The following is a 19,288-nucleotide window of genomic DNA, read 5'->3' as shown; positions in this document are numbered from 1 at the left end:
TATAATATTTAAGACATTTATTGTTAATATTGTATACGTTCAATCTTGGAAATACACAAGTTTAATGGAGTAAATAATATTTTAATATAAATAATAATGTGAATTTAATATGAGATTGCTGTTTCTGATAGTAAAGACATAATGAATGGATTAGCGAGATTTAAAATAGTAAAGCAAATATTCAAGGCGTACTTATTACTAATAATTAGTCCGCCAAATATGAAACTGCCGTAAAACGTATGATATCATGGTAGAATTACTTTGTTAAAAGTGCGAAGCTTTGTTTTTTTCCAATCTTTCTCATTTTTAATAATTCATGTGAAAAAAATTAAATGAATCAGCAACCTACACATGGGTATAACTCAAACTTGATTCAAACTCAATATATTTCTAATGTAGTTATTTTTTATTAAAAGTATTTTTTCTATTTTATTTTCGCTTTTATTTTATTTTCCATAAAAATTTATAAAAAAATCAATCGCGAAATCCCGGGATTATGTTTATCAATCCCGGGATTCATAGGTATCGAAAATAGCCCGGGATTGGAATCCCTAGTCTGGACCTAATAGGTTGAGCAAGTGGCTGACATCCATTTCTCGTAAAAAACAAAATCTGTTAACACAAACCTCTACTCTGTGGAGACCCATATGATCCTATTAGGATCGGACATGGTCGAAAGAAGAATACATTTTTGATGTATTAATGAATATTAAAAAGTTTCTTGATATGGCAACCTGTATGTGTCATCCATTGTCCGGTAGTTAATTGTCACGATACGATAAATTTACCTAAGTTAATTATCATTATCAATAAACACTTTCGTTAGGTTGGTAACGAATATTGTGATGTTCATAAATAATAATGCACACAATAATATACGTAGAGCTATAATTATAAATACCCACAATAATATTGACACTTCTTAATAGTATCTAAATGATAACTTCAATACATAATATCTACTTTAATCGAAAAACAAGTTAATATGATTAGAATAACAAGATGTTTTTTTGGAAAAACAGCACGTGCCAAAGAAAATCGTCTAGGTATACCAAATTTAAATTATCATATTGTTTGATCGACGTCGGTACAGACGGTGTGTTTTTTCCCCAATTTTGAAGTAGTTTAAAAAATCTTGCATTGTATTATTGACTTCGTATAGTTTTGCTGCCGCCCGTGGATCAGAGGTAAGCATTCTTCTATGCATGCCGATCGGCGAACCCACGTCGGATTTAGGGCCAAGCAATAGTTGTGTTACCAGGATTTGGCAGGACATATTGGACACAATATATTTATATATTAGTGGCGAGGGGTGGAGGTAGGCTGTTAAGATTCGACATAAATAGTGCAGACTAAACTTTGTCAGACATACTTATTTCTTTTCACTGAGCCAAGAATACAATTTGTCGATGGTGCTGGTTTGTTTTTACTACGTTTTTATTAGTTCGTATTGTTTTTCCAAATCTTGCAATCTATTTTTAACTAAATTCCCGACTAGATAGACATTTGAAATATTTAAGCAGAATTGAATTAATTTTGAGTTAAATCTCTTTTGTATGTTTCGGAAAAAAGGTAAAACACTATTATTGGTTGCTAAGGGGGTCCTAGCAACTAAATTATTAAGATATACGTGCGTTACTATGGAAATTAATATGAAATGTCAAAATGACATTTCAGTGTTCTATATTTATTCAGTATTTCTATCAAGTACAAAAAAATTATTTATTTATACATAGAATTGTCAAGTTAATATGATTCAACAAAAATATTTAAAACGTGGTATATAAAAAGTTCTTTTTATCTTGTAATTATTAATATTCAAATTAACCCTGCCTAAAGTAAACCATAAGAGTTTATGTAATTATGCAAGGTTGAAGGAAACACACTATTCCACGTCTATAATGTGTGTTTCATTTTCATAGGATACCTACTCACACATTCAAAAACCTGCTTCAAAATGTAGTGTATTGGGGTATAGCCTATTTGAATTATATTTATTAATCTATTCTGTGGGAGAGAGAGAGAGATGATACACATTTTAAATCACAATTAAGTACAGGTAGTGAGAAATTTTAATATATTACCAGTGACAAGTCGGTAGCTAGCAATTTATTTATCATTACTAATATACTCTAAAATCAGCTGTTTTACTTTAGATTGGACGAAGTTATCGATATTTTCGATGTGGTAGTTTATAAATTCTACAACCCGTGATTTTTTCAGCATTTTATATGTTTTTAAGAATGCAGGATTCTTTGGTCGAAAATACGCGAGGTTTTCCCAATGTAGACTCAGTCGCAGTTGTTGCATATTAATTTATACGAGTATTAAAATTTTATAGATGATGGAGACGAGTATTCGCGGAGAATTGACCGGAAAACAACTACAAAAAGTAAAGGTAAATATTTTAATACTTAATAATACATCCTGAGAAGGTCGTCAGTTCATTTTCTGTGTTCGGAAAATTCGCAAGTTGTTTTTGAGCGAATAACTGGTAACAACTTCCATATATTCAAATTAGAAGAAATAAGTTTTTTTGATATAGTGTTCAAACTTAAGCATTGTAAACCAGATAAGAGTCCTTTTTAAATCCCTTTAATGCAGTGGTTTCCAAACTTTATGTTACTACGCCCCCCTTTAAAAAAATCTTGGCGCATCCTCCCTTATTTCATAAAATAATACACGCACATTTTTAAAAGGTAAAAAATGTATTCATACAAAAAATGAAAAAAAAAAGAAGTAATTTACAGAATAATAACAAGGTTTTACTATACTTATATAATAATTAATTATTATATTCATTTTCAAATAAATTAAATTTTAATGCGATGGATTAGCACAACATTTATCAATTGCAGCTAATTCAAAAAATCCATTTCGCAAAAATATGATGTTGCGAAAGGCAGCATTACTTGCATTGCTTCGCTTAATAAAGTATTATATTCTTCACTTCGGTTCAATTAAAATTGAATTAAGGTTTCACTCTGAAATTTTTGTTTCAATGAAGTATCGCACTTTTTTTCTTTTCAATAGTAGTCAATTCAAATTCTTGATTGCGCCTCCTTTTTCACTGGTCTACAGCTCCCCAGGGAGGCGCGCCTTCCAGTTTGGAAATCGCTGCTTTAATGCATCAAATTAATAATTAAAAATAATAAACAGTTTACAGATTCCCTCAGGTAATGCGCACTCTCACTTTAATGTCATTAGGAAATCGTATGAGATGGCCGTATGATACGTACGGATGCGTACGATTCTTTTTTGTTCCTGGGTGTCTTATAATAATTATGTTAAGAGAAATCTTTAATATGAAGAAACGTGTGGTTTTGTTTATACGATTGCATAATAATGATAGAGCGAGACAGCGCTTTACTTAATTGTTTTACCATTTTGTAATTTGTACAAATATACTTGTAATATGGTACATAGTAAGTGCCTTATTACCTCTTTGAATTTGTCTATTTAATTTTGTCTCACGATGACCGAGTGGTTACCGTGTCGGCTTATAATGTTGTCGGTCCAAGGTTTGAATCCCGGGTCTGGTGAAAATTCATAATATGTTGTTTTCAACGTGTGTTTGGATCAGAGTATTGACCTAATTGTTAAGCAAATGGCTAACATGCATTTCTCGTAAAAAATAAAAACGTTCACTTTGCGGAGGCCTAAATGGTCTTCTTAGGATCGGTCATGGTAAAAAAAATTGGTTCTCCAAACTACTCTCACCTGTTAACTTGCAGTCTCGGCTTCTGTTTTCAGACAATAGGACCCCCCCAACGGTTCAAATTTTTTGATGTTTTTTTATCTCTAGGATTATTCCGTGATTGATGCCGTCGGAAAATGCATAGGAGCTTCGGGTCCTAAGGAGGCGTCAGAGATTTGTTTGGCCAGTGTGATGCCGGCACTACTTTCATATGCCGCTGTGCATTCCAGACCTGACCTTGTTAACGTTTTGAGAGGTAAATATTATTGACCATACTTAAGGATTCACTGTAATTAGGTCGAATGACGATACCAGTAAGAAAGATCTGTAATCGATGTACTTTTGCAGACTATGGAGCCGACGTATGCGCTTCGAATGCTGACGGTCGAACACCTCTTCATGTGGCGTCAGGTCTTGGTCGAGTATCTGTTATTAAGCAGTTACTTCTAGCCGGCGCCAATGTACACGCCAAGGACAGGTAAATTATATTGACTTAACTTTTTAGCAAGTGATTCAGTGTTGCCAACTGTCATTCAAAAAAAATACTCGATACGGTACGACAATAAGTTAAATTACAGAAAAAATGCTAGATTTTCTCAAAATTTAAAAAGACGTGTCTGGAAACTAGCATTGTATAAACCTCCCTCTCATTTCATTCTGTAAAAAGATACGCCAATTTAAAACTTCGAGTAGTTAATGCCTCTTTTAGGGCTGATTCCCATCTTGCCACTACATCTATATTACAGAAGCGAAGGGTAGGGGTAGGCTGTTAAAATCCGACATACATAGTGCACACTAAACCATGTCAGTCAAACGTATTTGTTTTCATTTAACTAAGACTACAGTGTGTAGATAGTGTTTGTTGGTTTTTAAAAATCAATTAAACCCTGCATAATCCAAGCCAAAGTAGATAATAGTAAAATAATATTCGTTTATCTATAAAATATCTAAAAATATGTCATTAATCCATAAATAATTTTAAATATTTTTTATCGATTATGGTTTGGTTAGGCAGGGCTTAATGAATAAAAAAAAACTAACCATCACGAAAACAAATAAAAATTCTAATGAATTTAAGTTTTGTAATATTCCATTTGAGTCGTTTTTTGCTACCCGGATTTCGCCTTTCGGCATCTTCAGGCGCTATGTGCACTCACCAAAGGGTAAATACACACTGAACGAAAACGACTCAAATGAAATAGTACAAAACTTAAATTCACTATAATTTAAATTCAAATTCCATCAAGTACCCTCGGTCGATAGTAAAATTTTAGAAAACAAATAAGTAGAGTATATGCTTCATAACTTTGCACTCCGGCTCTAGGATGAAAACGATGTACTTAATATAATATTCTAAAAATATATTTTTAGGTATATTATCTGTTTATTTATTGATTACTACTTTTATTAATACAAGTGAATATCATAAATTGATTTAATTTTAGGTGGCGTGTGTTTAAAGGCAAAGAGGCGTATCAGTGTAGTAAAAAGTGCAAAGTTATAAAACGGATACTCTATATAATATGACTGAGAAAATGTGCACTATTTTTGTCGGATTACCCAAAGCATACCTCAACTATTATGGCTTGGTTTAAGCAGGGTTTAATTGAATATTAAAAACTAACCAGCATAATAACCGGGAGATAGTGTGAAATATATTCCCTGCCAAAATATACTAATGTCATTTAAAAAATATAAACTGTCACCATACGTAATCTTGCTTCATTACATTCAAATAGGTACGGCAACACACCATTGCTGGATGCAGTCCACAGTGAAATGCCGGAAGCAGTGGAAGTCCTGAGAAAATGCGGTGCCCACCTGCCATCAGGAGACGCCATCAAGATTGCTCACGAAATCAACTGTGCTGCGTCCAATGGTTCCATCAAAAGGCTTGAACTTTATAAGCTGGCAGGCGCCGATCTTTCATCTGCGGACGCTACTGGAAGGACTGCATTACATATGGTGATTTTTCTTTACTATGCATCCCACCTATATATGAGACTACATGTCCCTACTCTGTTTACATGAGCACATATGCGCGAGGTCCTTCACTAAGAAAAATCCTACATTATGAGAATGGTTTAATACATTAAAAAAGGATTATAGTAATTTGTATTAATTCATTCATTCCATACTTACGACAGTATAGAAATATCCAGATAAACTAAATCACATTGGCAAGAAATTCTTCGGTAGAGCCTCGATCTATGCCAACGAGTTATCATTTATTGGTGAAAAGCAGAACGTCCCACAGGAAAGGGACATATGACGTAACGGCATACTCAGTGGTTCGGATGTATCCGCATTCACAGCGACTGGTTAAGGGACCTTTGATGTTAGTTACAGTGATTTTTTTATGGATAGGGTGATATTTTATACTCAATTTGTGAGAAATACGCATCTTTTTAATATTTCGGTATAATTTAATGACTATTTTGAACTTTTCCAGACTCCTCTTTAAATTATCTGACGAATCGATTACAACATATGCGTCAAAGAAAATCACTATTATAAATTCACATTCATTATAAGGGTTTACATTATTTACTTATATAGGACAGGCCTTTAGCTAAATTCAGATAGATTTGATGCATATTCATTTTATCACAGTTCGAAAAACCTCGGAGTCATTCATTGGTCGGCGTATTGGTATTAAGTGGTATGCAGCCAATGATGTATAGACTTATTAATATGCAGTGGTATTCAGCCAATGACATTTTATATCGGGTTTGCCCAAACTGGTGGTGGGCAATGTAAGTGGGCAGTGCGGAGTGTAAATGTGCTTGGAGGTTTGACGATTCAAATTACCATGGCTTAAATGGATCTGTACTGTTTTCGTTTCAGGCATACTTTCACAATCAACAAGATGTGATTGAATACCTCCAAGATGAAGGTCTGTCTTCGGTATGTCCTGATAAATTCGGCATGATTCCGGTTTGGTACGCCAGCATCGGTGGACACAGCAAGGGCAAAATCACCAATGGGTCATCCAACCATATTCCCAATGATATAATTAATAATATTCCTGAGACCACTAACGGAGTTCAAAATGGACATTGATCATTCGTTCATTATCTTGGTACCTAGTGTACATAATTTTAATATGTAGACAAGGACGGATTTATGGTTGAAGATGCCCTGTTCTAATATGAAACAAGATCTTATTAAAACGTTATTTTTTGTTCGTAAATCACTAAAATTTATAGCATTTCAGATTTTATTAATATTGTAGTGACCTGGTCGATTTAGGCCAATGGTATTTCGCTAATAGTTTGTAGGTAGGTAATTCGTGAAAACGTTTACAATGATCTTTCGCCTGGCCAATTTGTTAAAAGTATACCGAGGGGTTCAAATTTCGGAATGTTACCTACTTATAATATTCGGCTTTCTTTTTTATCTACATTTACGCATTTCTCGACCTTGAGGTTTTTTTTATTGATTCTCTCAAATTATGTTTCGGGGCTATTTTAAAATATCACCATATTCAAAATCAATAAAGAAAAGTGATAAATATGCTAAACACGGCCGCCTATTACTGTGTTAATTAATTTAGACCGATATACTGTACGACAATTACATATTGAGAATTGAGATGCAGCGATTTTGAAAATTAATACTAACATTGAGACACTAGCATCTCTAGTGTCGTTTAATAGTATTTTTTTAAAATACGTCATAATACAATGGCGATGTCTTACTCGATTTCAAATGCATCATATTAGAATCTCCAGTTGGACTAACCAATCATTGTAAATGGCCGCCATGTATACAGAATTGCCCGGAGTGATATCCGTGTTAATTTCGACCAAGAAAAATAACAGAAATGTGTTACCGTCTTCACTAGTTAAAATAGCACTGCTGGACCATTTATTGGATAGCCTTTTAGCTTTATCGTAAATCCAAACATGCGTGTTATTTTTATTTATTGTAACGACTAAAATTGGTGTTACACTGTCGAAATTACTAGTAACAATTTTATTTATTTTGGCGCACTGACATTAAATACGTAATTTAGACATACAATTTAATATTTTAATGATATGTTCACTATCTTTTTTCAATTATGTCAAAGAATAATAAAATTAAGTTACTCAAGTACGTAATACTTGTATTATTATATGACGGATCATTTAACTCCACTAAATGTTATGCTCAACATAATAATATTGTTTATATAAAAAATACTTCGGATTAAATAATTATATGGAAATGAAGTTATTGAAGTTAACTACTTAAATTATAAAATTATCTGTAAGACTGACATTGTATTTATATCGAACCGCTATTAGTTATTGCTATATTATGTCAAATTTACGGTAATTTGTTACATAGATTATACAAAAATGAAAATTGTAAATAATTAATTATTAATTATAATAACTATAATTTGATTTATGTTATGTGCTGTTTTAATACGTATAAATGTGTCCATTTTAGTCAGTTATCCATATATTTGATTTTAAATATTATAATGTTTACCAAGTTGTAAACTTTTTAAACGAATAATTTTATATAATGCTCAGTGGCAGTTTTAGATACGCGCAGGTCCGAGACGTTGACAGGTTTGATCCCCCGAAGGCCCCAACGTATCTTTTAAAGATTTTGGTATTTTTTGTCAAAGAAATTGGTAATGCTACATAATTTGTTAAAATGTGGTTGATATGCTCATACAAACACAAATCAATAAAGGCAATCCTGACACGATCTGTAATTCAAATTTTGTATTGTTATTACCGCGATACAAGTTATAAAAATAGTGCTATTAGTTGAAAGACTTTTGAACACCTAATAGGTAACACGCATGCTTCTGAGGCTTTTTCCAACTGTGTAATGAATACATCACTTACTTACTTACTTACTTACTTATCGTGACCGGGATCACACCGCTCCTTTCCAAAACGTTGCAGCGGAGACCGCCCTGTCATTGGCCTTCAACAGGTCCTCCTCAACACACTCAATCCCAATTCGAGGGCAAACCAACATATGCTTCGCATCCTGCACCTCCCCACACTCGCATGAGACTTCCTCGACTTCTTAAGGTTTGTCTTGCACCTTGTGACACAGACTCTTAGTCTGTTCAGTGCCTTCCAGACATCGAAGGGAAGTTCGTGTCCCGGCGAGGGTTCCTCTGTTGGCTCTATCCAAGGATTGCAGAGTCTTTCTTTCCATTTCTGGATACGACTCTCTTCTGGGAGGCAATCCACTTCCGTTGTCCTTTTGATTTATATTAGTTACATCACTAGAATGTATCTACCATACCTATTATGTTTTACATTAATCATTTATTTATTATCATATAAATTAATACGTTATTTAAAAATTATCAACTTATTTGATATAAAAAATAAATATCATTTGCACAACGATTGAAAAATTATGAATAAGTTATGGATATACTCGTATTAAATTAAATCAAATATTACATCTCTGTTAGAAAGTAATTGGAATATAATTGTTATTTATTGTTATATAACAAGTAAACAGTTAATTTTAATGACTATGTAGTATTTTTACACAATAAATCTTTGGTAATTAATAAATACGTTGTATTATTTTATTTTCAAGTTTCATGTGTGATTTGAATAAGTGCAAAATTTTATTTCAATGATGCCTGATGTTTAAAATTTTTCAGTTTACGAAAAACAAAATAATTTGAGATATAAAGGGAAAACAAGAGCGCTCTTCAGCCAGTTATAACAGTGACTTCTATTGGCGTTATTCTGTTTTTATTAAATATATTTGTATGCTGTAGGAATTTTAATTCGTTTATAAATAATAATAATATACTATGTCATGAAGAATCATAGACTAAAAGATAGACATCCACGCATTGCATGTGTTGATCTGCTTAAAAGTTTTAAGATTCCAAATTTGAATTAGTTAGCACTATTAAAATATTTTGACGTATGATCTCATTTGTTTTTAATGTCTAAATTGACATTTTGATCGTGAATAAAATCTACAAAGAAATATATAATAAAATAAGAAGTTTATTAAAAAATATATATCTACATTAATTACACTGAGGACAGAAGTTTATTTTCCGCAAGAAAATTGCTACTGTTGATTTTAATGGTTAGTTAGTAATGCTTATTCAATCAAACATTGATTTAGTTTAGATAGTATGTTTCGAATAAAAGATAAAAGTATGTAATTCTCAAGATTGTTTCCTTTATTGAAACGAGCTTAAAATTATTTGTAATTGAATAAAAATCTTTTACTCCTTCTTCTCACCAAAATATAGATTTACTGGAAACTAATTCTTAAACAAACATTTGAGCTCACATGCCTAAGCATTATATATTGTGGAAATATAGTGAAATAATAAAAGTCTAGTTTGCCAAGGACACGTGAAGTATACTTTTTGTTAATTTTTGTTCTCTTTTATGTTCTCAGTTGAATTGGGTCTGATAAAATGGAACAACTACACCTCATAGAGATCTTTATCAATAAGGTGAATTTAGTATCAAAACTCGAAAGTAAAAAAAAAGAAACGGAAAAACTCTTTATTAATGTAGACTTTGGAAAATATGCATCGTTCGTCATCAAACAAGACGAGTTCGAATACGAACTGTCTGAAAAGGCAAGTGAAGAAATAGAACCGGAAGAAATAATAAATAACACAGCTGACGATGATACGAAGGATAGTAATTCCGCGAGCGAGGAAGTGCTCGAATCTTCAAAACAAGAGATCGTACTTCCAAGAGAATTAATGCATCTAAAAACTGAGCGAAGTGTCTCGTTTCAGCTAAAAAATTCTAAAATAGACTCGAAAGAGGATTCCGTGATGAATGAAGAATTTATGAAAAACTCATCAATAGCTGTTCAATTATTTGACAAGGATGGAGCTTCAAGCGATTCGTTTATACCCTGCGATAAAGATACAATAGATCTAAATTTGTCAGGAGAAAATATTTCTGATAGTTCGTCACCGTACGATTGTACAAACAGAACATTCGGTGACAATTTGATAAAATATACAAAAGTATTTAACGCTGGAGCTTCGTTGCTTTTCTCAAGTCATTCTGATAATTTGGTTCAAACATTTCGTTTATTCCCTTTGCAGCTGTCAGTATGGAATGACAATGATTTCGAAAAGAATTCTTGCATTGGAATAACCCAACTTTTATGGGATTCAGAATTTTATTTACTCATTACGGACAAAGATGCTACTTCTAGAGCGCCTATAACATTGAAAGAGAAATTGATTATTCGCAGTGAATATTCGGGTTCCATTGTTGGAGATGTCACAATGTACGTTCGCCTTTCTAGTTTAGGTCAGGTAATTCTGACAAAGTTTAAAGAAATTCCAGATGCCAAAGATAACAAAGCAATATTGCTGAAGAGTGAAAAAAGAAATAGTCTCTTCAAGTGCGAATCGTTTGGAAGAGACAGCGATATAAAAAACATGCTATCAATAGGACCTATATGTGACACTTTGACCATCGAGGATCCGGATATCACGAACGCGAAAATTCGGCGAGAAAGTTTGAACAGAGAATTGAGACAGGCGGGTATAAATCAAGATGGTGTACTGTTTGTCGTGGGAGACCACAAAAGGAATAGTTATCGCGATGGCAAAGTCGACGGACTACCGTTCCCGTGTGGCAATCCAGGCTGCAAGTTAACTGAATTGGTGAAGATGTATCTTATGCACGAAGAGTCTAAAGAGTTTGAAGAAACTTCCACTGTGGTGACAGAAAACAAACAAAATACTATGCGATGCTGCAACTGTAAAACTAAAGGGAGTGACAGCGATTCTGTGATCAACTCGGTGCAGTCTGTAGCGCCTGCGTCGATGGCCATTTGCGATGGATGCGGTGGGTTGTCTTTCAACGGGAAAACCTGCGACGAAGTTCCAAACAATGCCACCGGTCCTAAGAACGATACGCCTGTCAAAGAGTCTGTCCTGATGGTGGAATCGACGGGCGAAGATGAATGTGAGAGAGTTAAAGATCCTGAAATTCAAAAGTGTCTGTATGCGGGCATCGCTAAAATGTTGGCCAACATGAAAAATGGAACACACAAAAAGTATTGTTCGGAATTTAAACATAAAATTACATGTCCGAAAAATGAGTGAATGTCTTCGTGTTGTTTAGCTTTCTTTGTGATTTAATTATAATGGATTTGGGCAAAGGGTTTATTAAAAAACGTTATGTTTGTGTCTGCATTCTGCACATTTATTATATAGATAATAAAATATACTATTACATTGTTAGAAGAGGGTTTTACACATGAAATCATTATTAAATGAAATATATTAGTGTTTGATTCGTTATAAAATAAATATTATATATAATATGGAAATATGCTAGGTAATTATAACATGGGCAAATTTACAGCTTACCTGTTAGTAAAAGACAATTAAAATTTTGTAGATAAAATCTAAATAATAAATTTGTAATGGCTGAAAGTTTCATGTATTATTGCTCTATTTTTATAAAATAAAAAAAACTATAAAGCATTTTTTTACTTAATGAGCTTTAAAATATAATATTTTTTTAATTAAACAAATGTTACACATATTTTCTTATTTACTATGAGCTACCTATATTATTGGTTGAGTTGCGCAGAGGTGAAAACATCTCGATATCATAAGACAATAAATGAAAAATAAACATTTTTATATAAAACGTGTACGTGTAATACTATAAACGTATCTACTTATTTGAGCATTGATGACTGATATAAATTTAGCTTTTCAAATTGAAGAAAAAAAACCTATACATTTGATATATTTTATTTTGTAAGTATACTCGAACATATAAAAAAAGTTCGATTTCTTGCTACCAATTATTAATTTGTATAAACAGACGCACATAACCACTTCATGGCCCGTTTGTTGGTATCTTTTGTTAAATTTTGAGCCCCCCTCCCCTTATGAAATTTAGCCTGTAGGTACAGTACGGGTCTACTTTTTTGAAGAAGCAAGCAACTGCTGCGCTTCAAGGAAACCCACCACTGGTTTGAGTTAAGTACGCGTAAGTAAAATCAAATCAAGCAAAAAACAAAAATCTTCACACGGTGGAGGCCTATATTATCGTCTTTGTTCTGGCAGAACACACTAACTGGAGAATACTAGTTTTGAGTAATTTGACTTTGAAGTTATTAAAATGTTTGAAATGGTCTATCATGTAAGTTTATTGAGTAGTCGTAAGAAGGATGACTTTAAAATACAGACTATTTATTTATTAAGAAGGTTTCCAGACGGTAAAGTTTGAAATAAGGAATATTTTGGTATAACTAACTCAATATGCCATTTTTTCGAATTAGTGTCTTCTGTCAGAACAGTGACGTTATGATATTCTTAAGATCAGACTTGGTCAAAAAAGTATATCATTAAAATGTCGAGAGTCCCGCAGTGACGTCGCTCCGGCACAAAGTAATGCATGCGAGAACAGGCGGTGTACCAGACCACACCATCCGCTAATCGCAGACAACGAACACGCCCTATCCCCTAACTCGGTTACATAACGTAAAATGTACGTGTTACATCTCGCCGTATCACAGTTCACCGTGAGATGTCGTACCGGTAAGAGAGAGCCGTATAGAATTGTGATCAAAGCATCCCAGACTGCAATATTCCAACTTTGTTAGATTCGATAAAAACATTAATTTGATATTTTTTGGTAGTAAATATCTGATAAAAGCTCCGTCATTATTATCAGATATTTGATAGGTACAACTTGATACTCACGAGTATCTACCAGAATCTTAGATTAAAATATACAATATGATTGTAGTTCTAAGTTACTTATCGACCTATTTTCTTCTGTCTTTCCCATGTATTCCGGTATTTGTTTTATTTAGTCGTCAATTTGATCGCAATATTATACGACCATCTGCTTCCAATACAACAACTAACGGTATAATGTAATACTGCTTACATACAAATTTACGAACACGAGCGTCCTAGTATTCACTAACTTTACTATACCAGTCATTTTGACTGTCAATACATTTACCAAATTATGTAGTTTATGTATATTCTTTTATATATTTAATTCTCTAAGGTTTTGCTAGTTTTTTTTAATACAAATTTAGTACTTTAAAACATAGTATTGGCATTTCAAAATAAAAAATATTTTGAGTTATATCTATCATTAGACAGTTGGCTATATATATTAAATTTCCTTTTTAATAATATGACAATTTCGTAAATACGTAACCTATACATCTTATCTACACTGATTCTATAGTTTGTAGAAATAATTACATACCAACCATATGATAATATTTCATTTAATTGTTAATAAATTTAGAAAATTTATTTATATTACACTATTAGTTTCAGCTCAGCTATTTATTAATATTGTTCAAGATTTTGTCCGAGAATGCCTTCGCAAGATTTTGTAAAGCTCCTTGACTTATTTTACACTGGGAATATTTCAAAGAACAGTTTTCACCACTGTTGCCCGATGTTAATCCGTCAGAAATCACCGTTCCATCCAAGAGTGTTCGAAGCCATTCATTACTGAAATCAATACCAAATCGTCATAATTAAAAAAATACCATTATGAATACTTCAGTAATAATTACGAGTAATTATATTATATATAATTAACTATTTCTTTTATTCAAACGAATAATTCACAAGATTTAAGAATATATCATTCTGATTATTGAACATATATAATTAAGAAAAACACTTTCTGAGAGAGTATATTATAACCAATAGAAAAAATCTTTTTTGAAAAAAGTAAGCCACCCCGGCCGGGAATCGAACCCTGCATCTCCACGGGTAAACGCCCCAAACGTCGCATTTATCCAATATGCTACGGCGTGACATACTAATTGCGATACATTTTAACTATTGGTCACTTTTAATACCTACTCGTGTTTTTCTTAATTATATATGTTCAATAATCAGAATGATATATTCTTAAATCTTGTGAATTATTCGTTTGAATAAAAGAAATAGTAAAGTTAATTATAAATTATTAGCAAGTGCAAGTAGTTACATCTAAAAAATAGTTATATTACACTTATGCGAGGAATTTTAGCATTTCCCTTACCTAGCTAAACCATCGAGTATTTTGTCGGTGCTGGTGGGTTCGTTGGAGAATGAAGCTCGGTGGACAAGTGTGCAAATGGCACGCCTCGCGCAATCAGCTGGCGGTGCTCCGTGCAGCGTCATCTCACGATTCAAGACTCCAAACACTCGAGGAAATTCATCATTCGCTGGGGAATGAGACAATTTTTATTAAGTATACAGGGAATAAAAGGTTACAGACCTACAAACTTATCTGAAGAATGGGATGGGGGAGCCACTGTCGAAAACTACCCAATCAAGAGTCGTAACTAGACAAAATCTGACATTCAAATAACATTTTCAAAATGGCGTCCTATGGTAGTTCGTAGTTTCATTTTTCGCCATTCTACAGATAGGTTTGTAGGTCTGTAGATACATTTTAGTAGGGTCGGTCCTACCAATTAGTGCGAGGCACCTAGATATGGGCAACGATTATTATTTATCTAATAAAGATGGTATTTTTCTTGTCTTTTATCGAAAATTAGTACCTAATAATAATTATTCAAAATTTTAACAAATTCAAAAACAGAAAAATATTGGCAGATTTTATTAGTTTAACAAGTATATTAATTTTGTATCAAATATATTGGGAATCACGTTATGTGCTGTCACGTACTGTCACAGTAAGCTGTCGTTACGGGAAAAAAGTGTGTGTAATGTCGTTTTCTTGGTATTTAAAATGTTATCAGACTGGTGTTCCCATTCCGTAGCACATTTTGAACCTTTAAACGAACATTATCAATTAGCAAAATCTGCCGAAATCACCAGAACAACAATGAGGTCACCTCACGCGTACCGCGTTGCATTGGCACCCGCATGACTTAATGAACGTTTTTTATCATTTTCTACATGCCTACACATTTTCAACTTTTGTAAAAATCATTTGTTTTTAGTGGTTTTCTCTATGGATTTTCTATTAAATTATTATCTATTATCCATGGTCTGCAGGTTAGGTTCTGTTCAAAATATTATCTATGAATGCAATACCGCTAGCTATTAAATTTTAATAATTTAAAATTAATTGAAATTCATTAGAGTTGGCACTCTCCAACATTGAATTTATAGAGATAGTGATCATTCAAAATTTGATCACTTTAAATTTGTCGCCGTGACAGCATGTGCACGTACGCGATGTGCATTATACTGTATTTGAACCTTTGATTCTACTGCACAACGGCCTCGGGTTTTAAATGCATTTTCAAATATTTGATAGCAATTTAACACTAACTGTAATGTACAAATATTTTTCTTTCGGCGCCTGAAGTCACTTACGGCGCGAAGCCCTCCATAGTGCGAGGCCTGATTGGGTCCAAACAGTCCAATCGCCCTAAGACCAGGCTAGGTTATCAAAACTAATAAGAAAGATTCTATAAAAATAGCTGACATTTTGAATACGGTACCCCATGGATGAATCAGAGTAGGGTTCTACTGGTAAAGTAATAGCTACTGGGAAATGTAATTGATTTGGTAGGCTTTTCATTAAATGGTTGTTGGGACCCAGATACACCAGTGCAAACTTCACTACGAAAATGTAACCACAGCTGATTCAAAATGAAAATGAAAATATGTAGATGGTACGATAACTAAAAGGAAATTATTTGAATTTAACTGACAACATTACAAATAAACTATTGTGAAGCCAAAAGATTTCTTTTTTAAAAATCGAATGTTGAATTTATTAGTTTTTTGATTTTCATTTGTCATGGTGTGCTAAAATAAATATGAATTTATTGAACTGTCACAGAAAGAAAAATTATGTTTCAAAATCTTTATTCTAAACAATTTAAAACATTGAACACAGCCATTTTATTTATTAATAAATGATATAATCGCGTTTTTTTAGTAACCAATTTCTGCTAACATAGTTGTGTGTAATAAATAGTAGGTAGTTCGTTTACTAGGTATCATGGAAGTATTAAAAAGTCATAATGCGCCTTTGGTAGCAGAAAAGAAAGCGACACGAAAGAAGAAGAAAAGTGGTAAATACGTGTACTCATTCGGCGACAAATATATGAGTAAGTGAAATATGAACTATGTGCATCACGTTCGTCTAATTATTGTTTTTTCCAACCAGCATCATCATTCGTCATCGGTCAACAGTGTCTCTACATTTTCGCCATTTCAAAGATATATTGTATCAATAAACTTTACTTACACAAATTTTAAACAGTTATTATCGTGATAGTTTAAAATACACACTATTGGTGCAAGTAAATCCATGCACGTATACGGGCGCTATTTTATTGTATGTTATTTCAATTAATATAATGCTTTCCATGGATAATTGACAGTTAACGTTAGTTAGTTAACAGTAAAATGTATGGAAAGAAGAATTTTCATTATTTTGTTGAATTTAGGTGTAGTTGAAGCATTTTATTATATAAGTACATGATATAATGAGATACAAATAAATTATATATTTTCATCCGTTCCTAGCTTCTGGAGGTGCTGTTTCGAGACACATGCATTGTGTTGATTTAAACAGAGCAAGAGTGCCTTCCTACATGGGATGGTTATGGACGAATCATATATATGATAAAGAAAAAGTTAGTATTATTAATTGATGCAGAATATATCTAAAATAATATTGTTCTCTCTGATCACGTTACTGCGAACAATGTAGCTTGACCTATCAAAAGTAGGGATTGCAATACCGAATGAACATATCAACACCGGTTTTTCGGTGTTATAATTATTATTTTGAATACCGGTATCCGTTAAGCACAATAAGTTAAGACAATTCTTTACTTAATTATTTTATCAGTGACGTCAACTATCCTAAACCAAAAACGACAGATTCTTTTTCTTTCGCCAAATTTCGACCAAAACCATAGTTGAGAGTTTTTCGGCCTAAAATAAATATGTGGTGGACTTTTTTGGTTATTATTTCAATTTTATCCTGTGAGTCCAATCACTTAAGATTTAGGTAGGTACCTATTTTTTTTTCGTTTCGTAATACTGAAAATACCGTTATTTAAGATTTTTAAAAACCGGTATTTCGGTATCTGACGAATAGCGAGATCCCAGTTTTCGGTATACTTCAGGGCTCGAAATGGACCGGAACGCACCGGAGCGCCGTTCCGATTAATAAAATCTCGTAAGAAAATATTTTGACCATCTGAGCTAGATCTGCCATAAAACAAAAAAACCTTACACTTATTTTTATAAATTTAGATAACTAGGTTAATATTTTCGTAAAATCATCGAGCGCTCCGGTTCGTAAAATTTTGTAAAATAATGCGTACCCACTCCTTATATCTAGAGTCCAAATTATGTGGTAGTAACGCAGTAATTATTATAATACGTGTGCTTTCTTATAATATTGAAATTACATTTGAATGTCATTTTGTGAAACATTCCACTAATGTATCGAAAATTATGGACTCGATTCTATCGTGAGATTTCAACAGAATTATTTGGATTTATTAAATTGATATTGTGAAAGTCTATGCTTGAAATGCTTGGTTTGATGAAAAGTTTGTTTCATTGTATATATTATATATTTAATTCCAGACGTGGTCCTTATAAGTTGTAATTGTATATTATAAATAACTCTGTTAATATACCCCTTGATGCGGATAATATCCACAGATCAAATTAATGATAATACTGTAGTATTTATTTATTTAACTACCTATATTTTTTCTTAATCTTCCTCCGTTGATTCATTCTTATTTTGTCGTGTCCTCCTACATTCAGACCATCAAGGCGACCTTTTCTCTATCGTCTGAAGCCCGAAGGAGTTTGGTGAAGCTGCACTCATGCCAATTAAGGAGGTACCATGTACCTACTATCTGATTCAAATGACTACATGTAACATATTTACTGCTCTATCATTCTGTCGTCTTTGAAAGAGTCGGACCTTTAGGTTCTTGTCAACCCATCGAGTAGAAGATTGACCTCATCCGCGTCGACCCTCGAATTATTATCTGTTTACAATGAGTAATTCTTTAAATTGCCATTGTTTTAGCCAAATATTATGACCAAAGAACTACGGTCTTTCGCTGTTCCCCCATGCAGTATTGAGACATTAATGTCTTTTTATCTTTCGACTTTCATCGTTATTGGGTGTAAGTCTTAACACCACAAAGAAAGATTGAGTGGCACAATTCACTGTGAGCTGTTTTACCGGAAAAAGATGGCCGTATATTGTTGAGATCGCGTTGTTTACAAATTTACAGATTAAGAAGAATAATTAAAAAAAAAAGTAAAAATAACTAACTAAACCATAACTATCCTGGTTGTCATTATATTGTGTGGAATAAACACTTCACATTGTTGTGTTTTATTTTAATTAATGCAATGTTTTTCCACCAACTACTAAATACTTTTCTACAGTTTGTTACTACTAATACAGTGGTATCTACATATTTTTTGTTTGTTTGGGGTTTTGTAACATAGGTACGTACAACTTTCTTCACGGTGAAATGCTCCACGAATAACGTGATCTAAATGATACACGGCCACCCATTTCCGCTGCAGCAGCTCACGATGGACTGTGATTTGGAAAATGGCGCACACGCGAGAAAACTAAATACTTCACCGCGGAAACATTG

At 32.8% G+C, this 19,288-nt stretch overlaps 1 protein-coding gene across 1 annotated transcript in view; it reads left to right on the top strand.

The window, feature by feature from the left end:
• The window catches only part of LOC147071235 (uncharacterized), a 50,943-nt gene extending 42,904 nt beyond the window's left edge, over nt 1-8,039 (top strand). The window contains exons 10-14 of the mRNA XM_085948617.1: nt 2,342-2,398; nt 3,806-3,953; nt 4,046-4,175; nt 5,437-5,662; nt 6,545-8,039. Of these exons, the coding sequence (XP_085804743.1) occupies nt 2,342-2,398; nt 3,806-3,953; nt 4,046-4,175; nt 5,437-5,662; nt 6,545-6,760 (777 nt within the window). The 3' untranslated portion in view covers nt 6,761-8,039. The remainder of the gene's footprint in view (nt 1-2,341; nt 2,399-3,805; nt 3,954-4,045; nt 4,176-5,436; nt 5,663-6,544) is intronic.
• The last annotated feature ends 11,249 nt before the right edge of the window (nt 8,040-19,288 follow it).

This window comes from Rhyacophila brunnea, unplaced genomic scaffold, assembly GCF_057557595.1.
Source record: "Rhyacophila brunnea isolate RB1 unplaced genomic scaffold, BYU_Rbru_1.0 scaffold_20, whole genome shotgun sequence".
NCBI classification, from domain to species: Eukaryota; Metazoa; Arthropoda; class Insecta; order Trichoptera; family Rhyacophilidae; genus Rhyacophila; species Rhyacophila brunnea.
The sequence above is the reverse complement of the archived record's forward strand: the minus strand, read 5'-3'. Positions and strand labels throughout refer to the sequence as shown.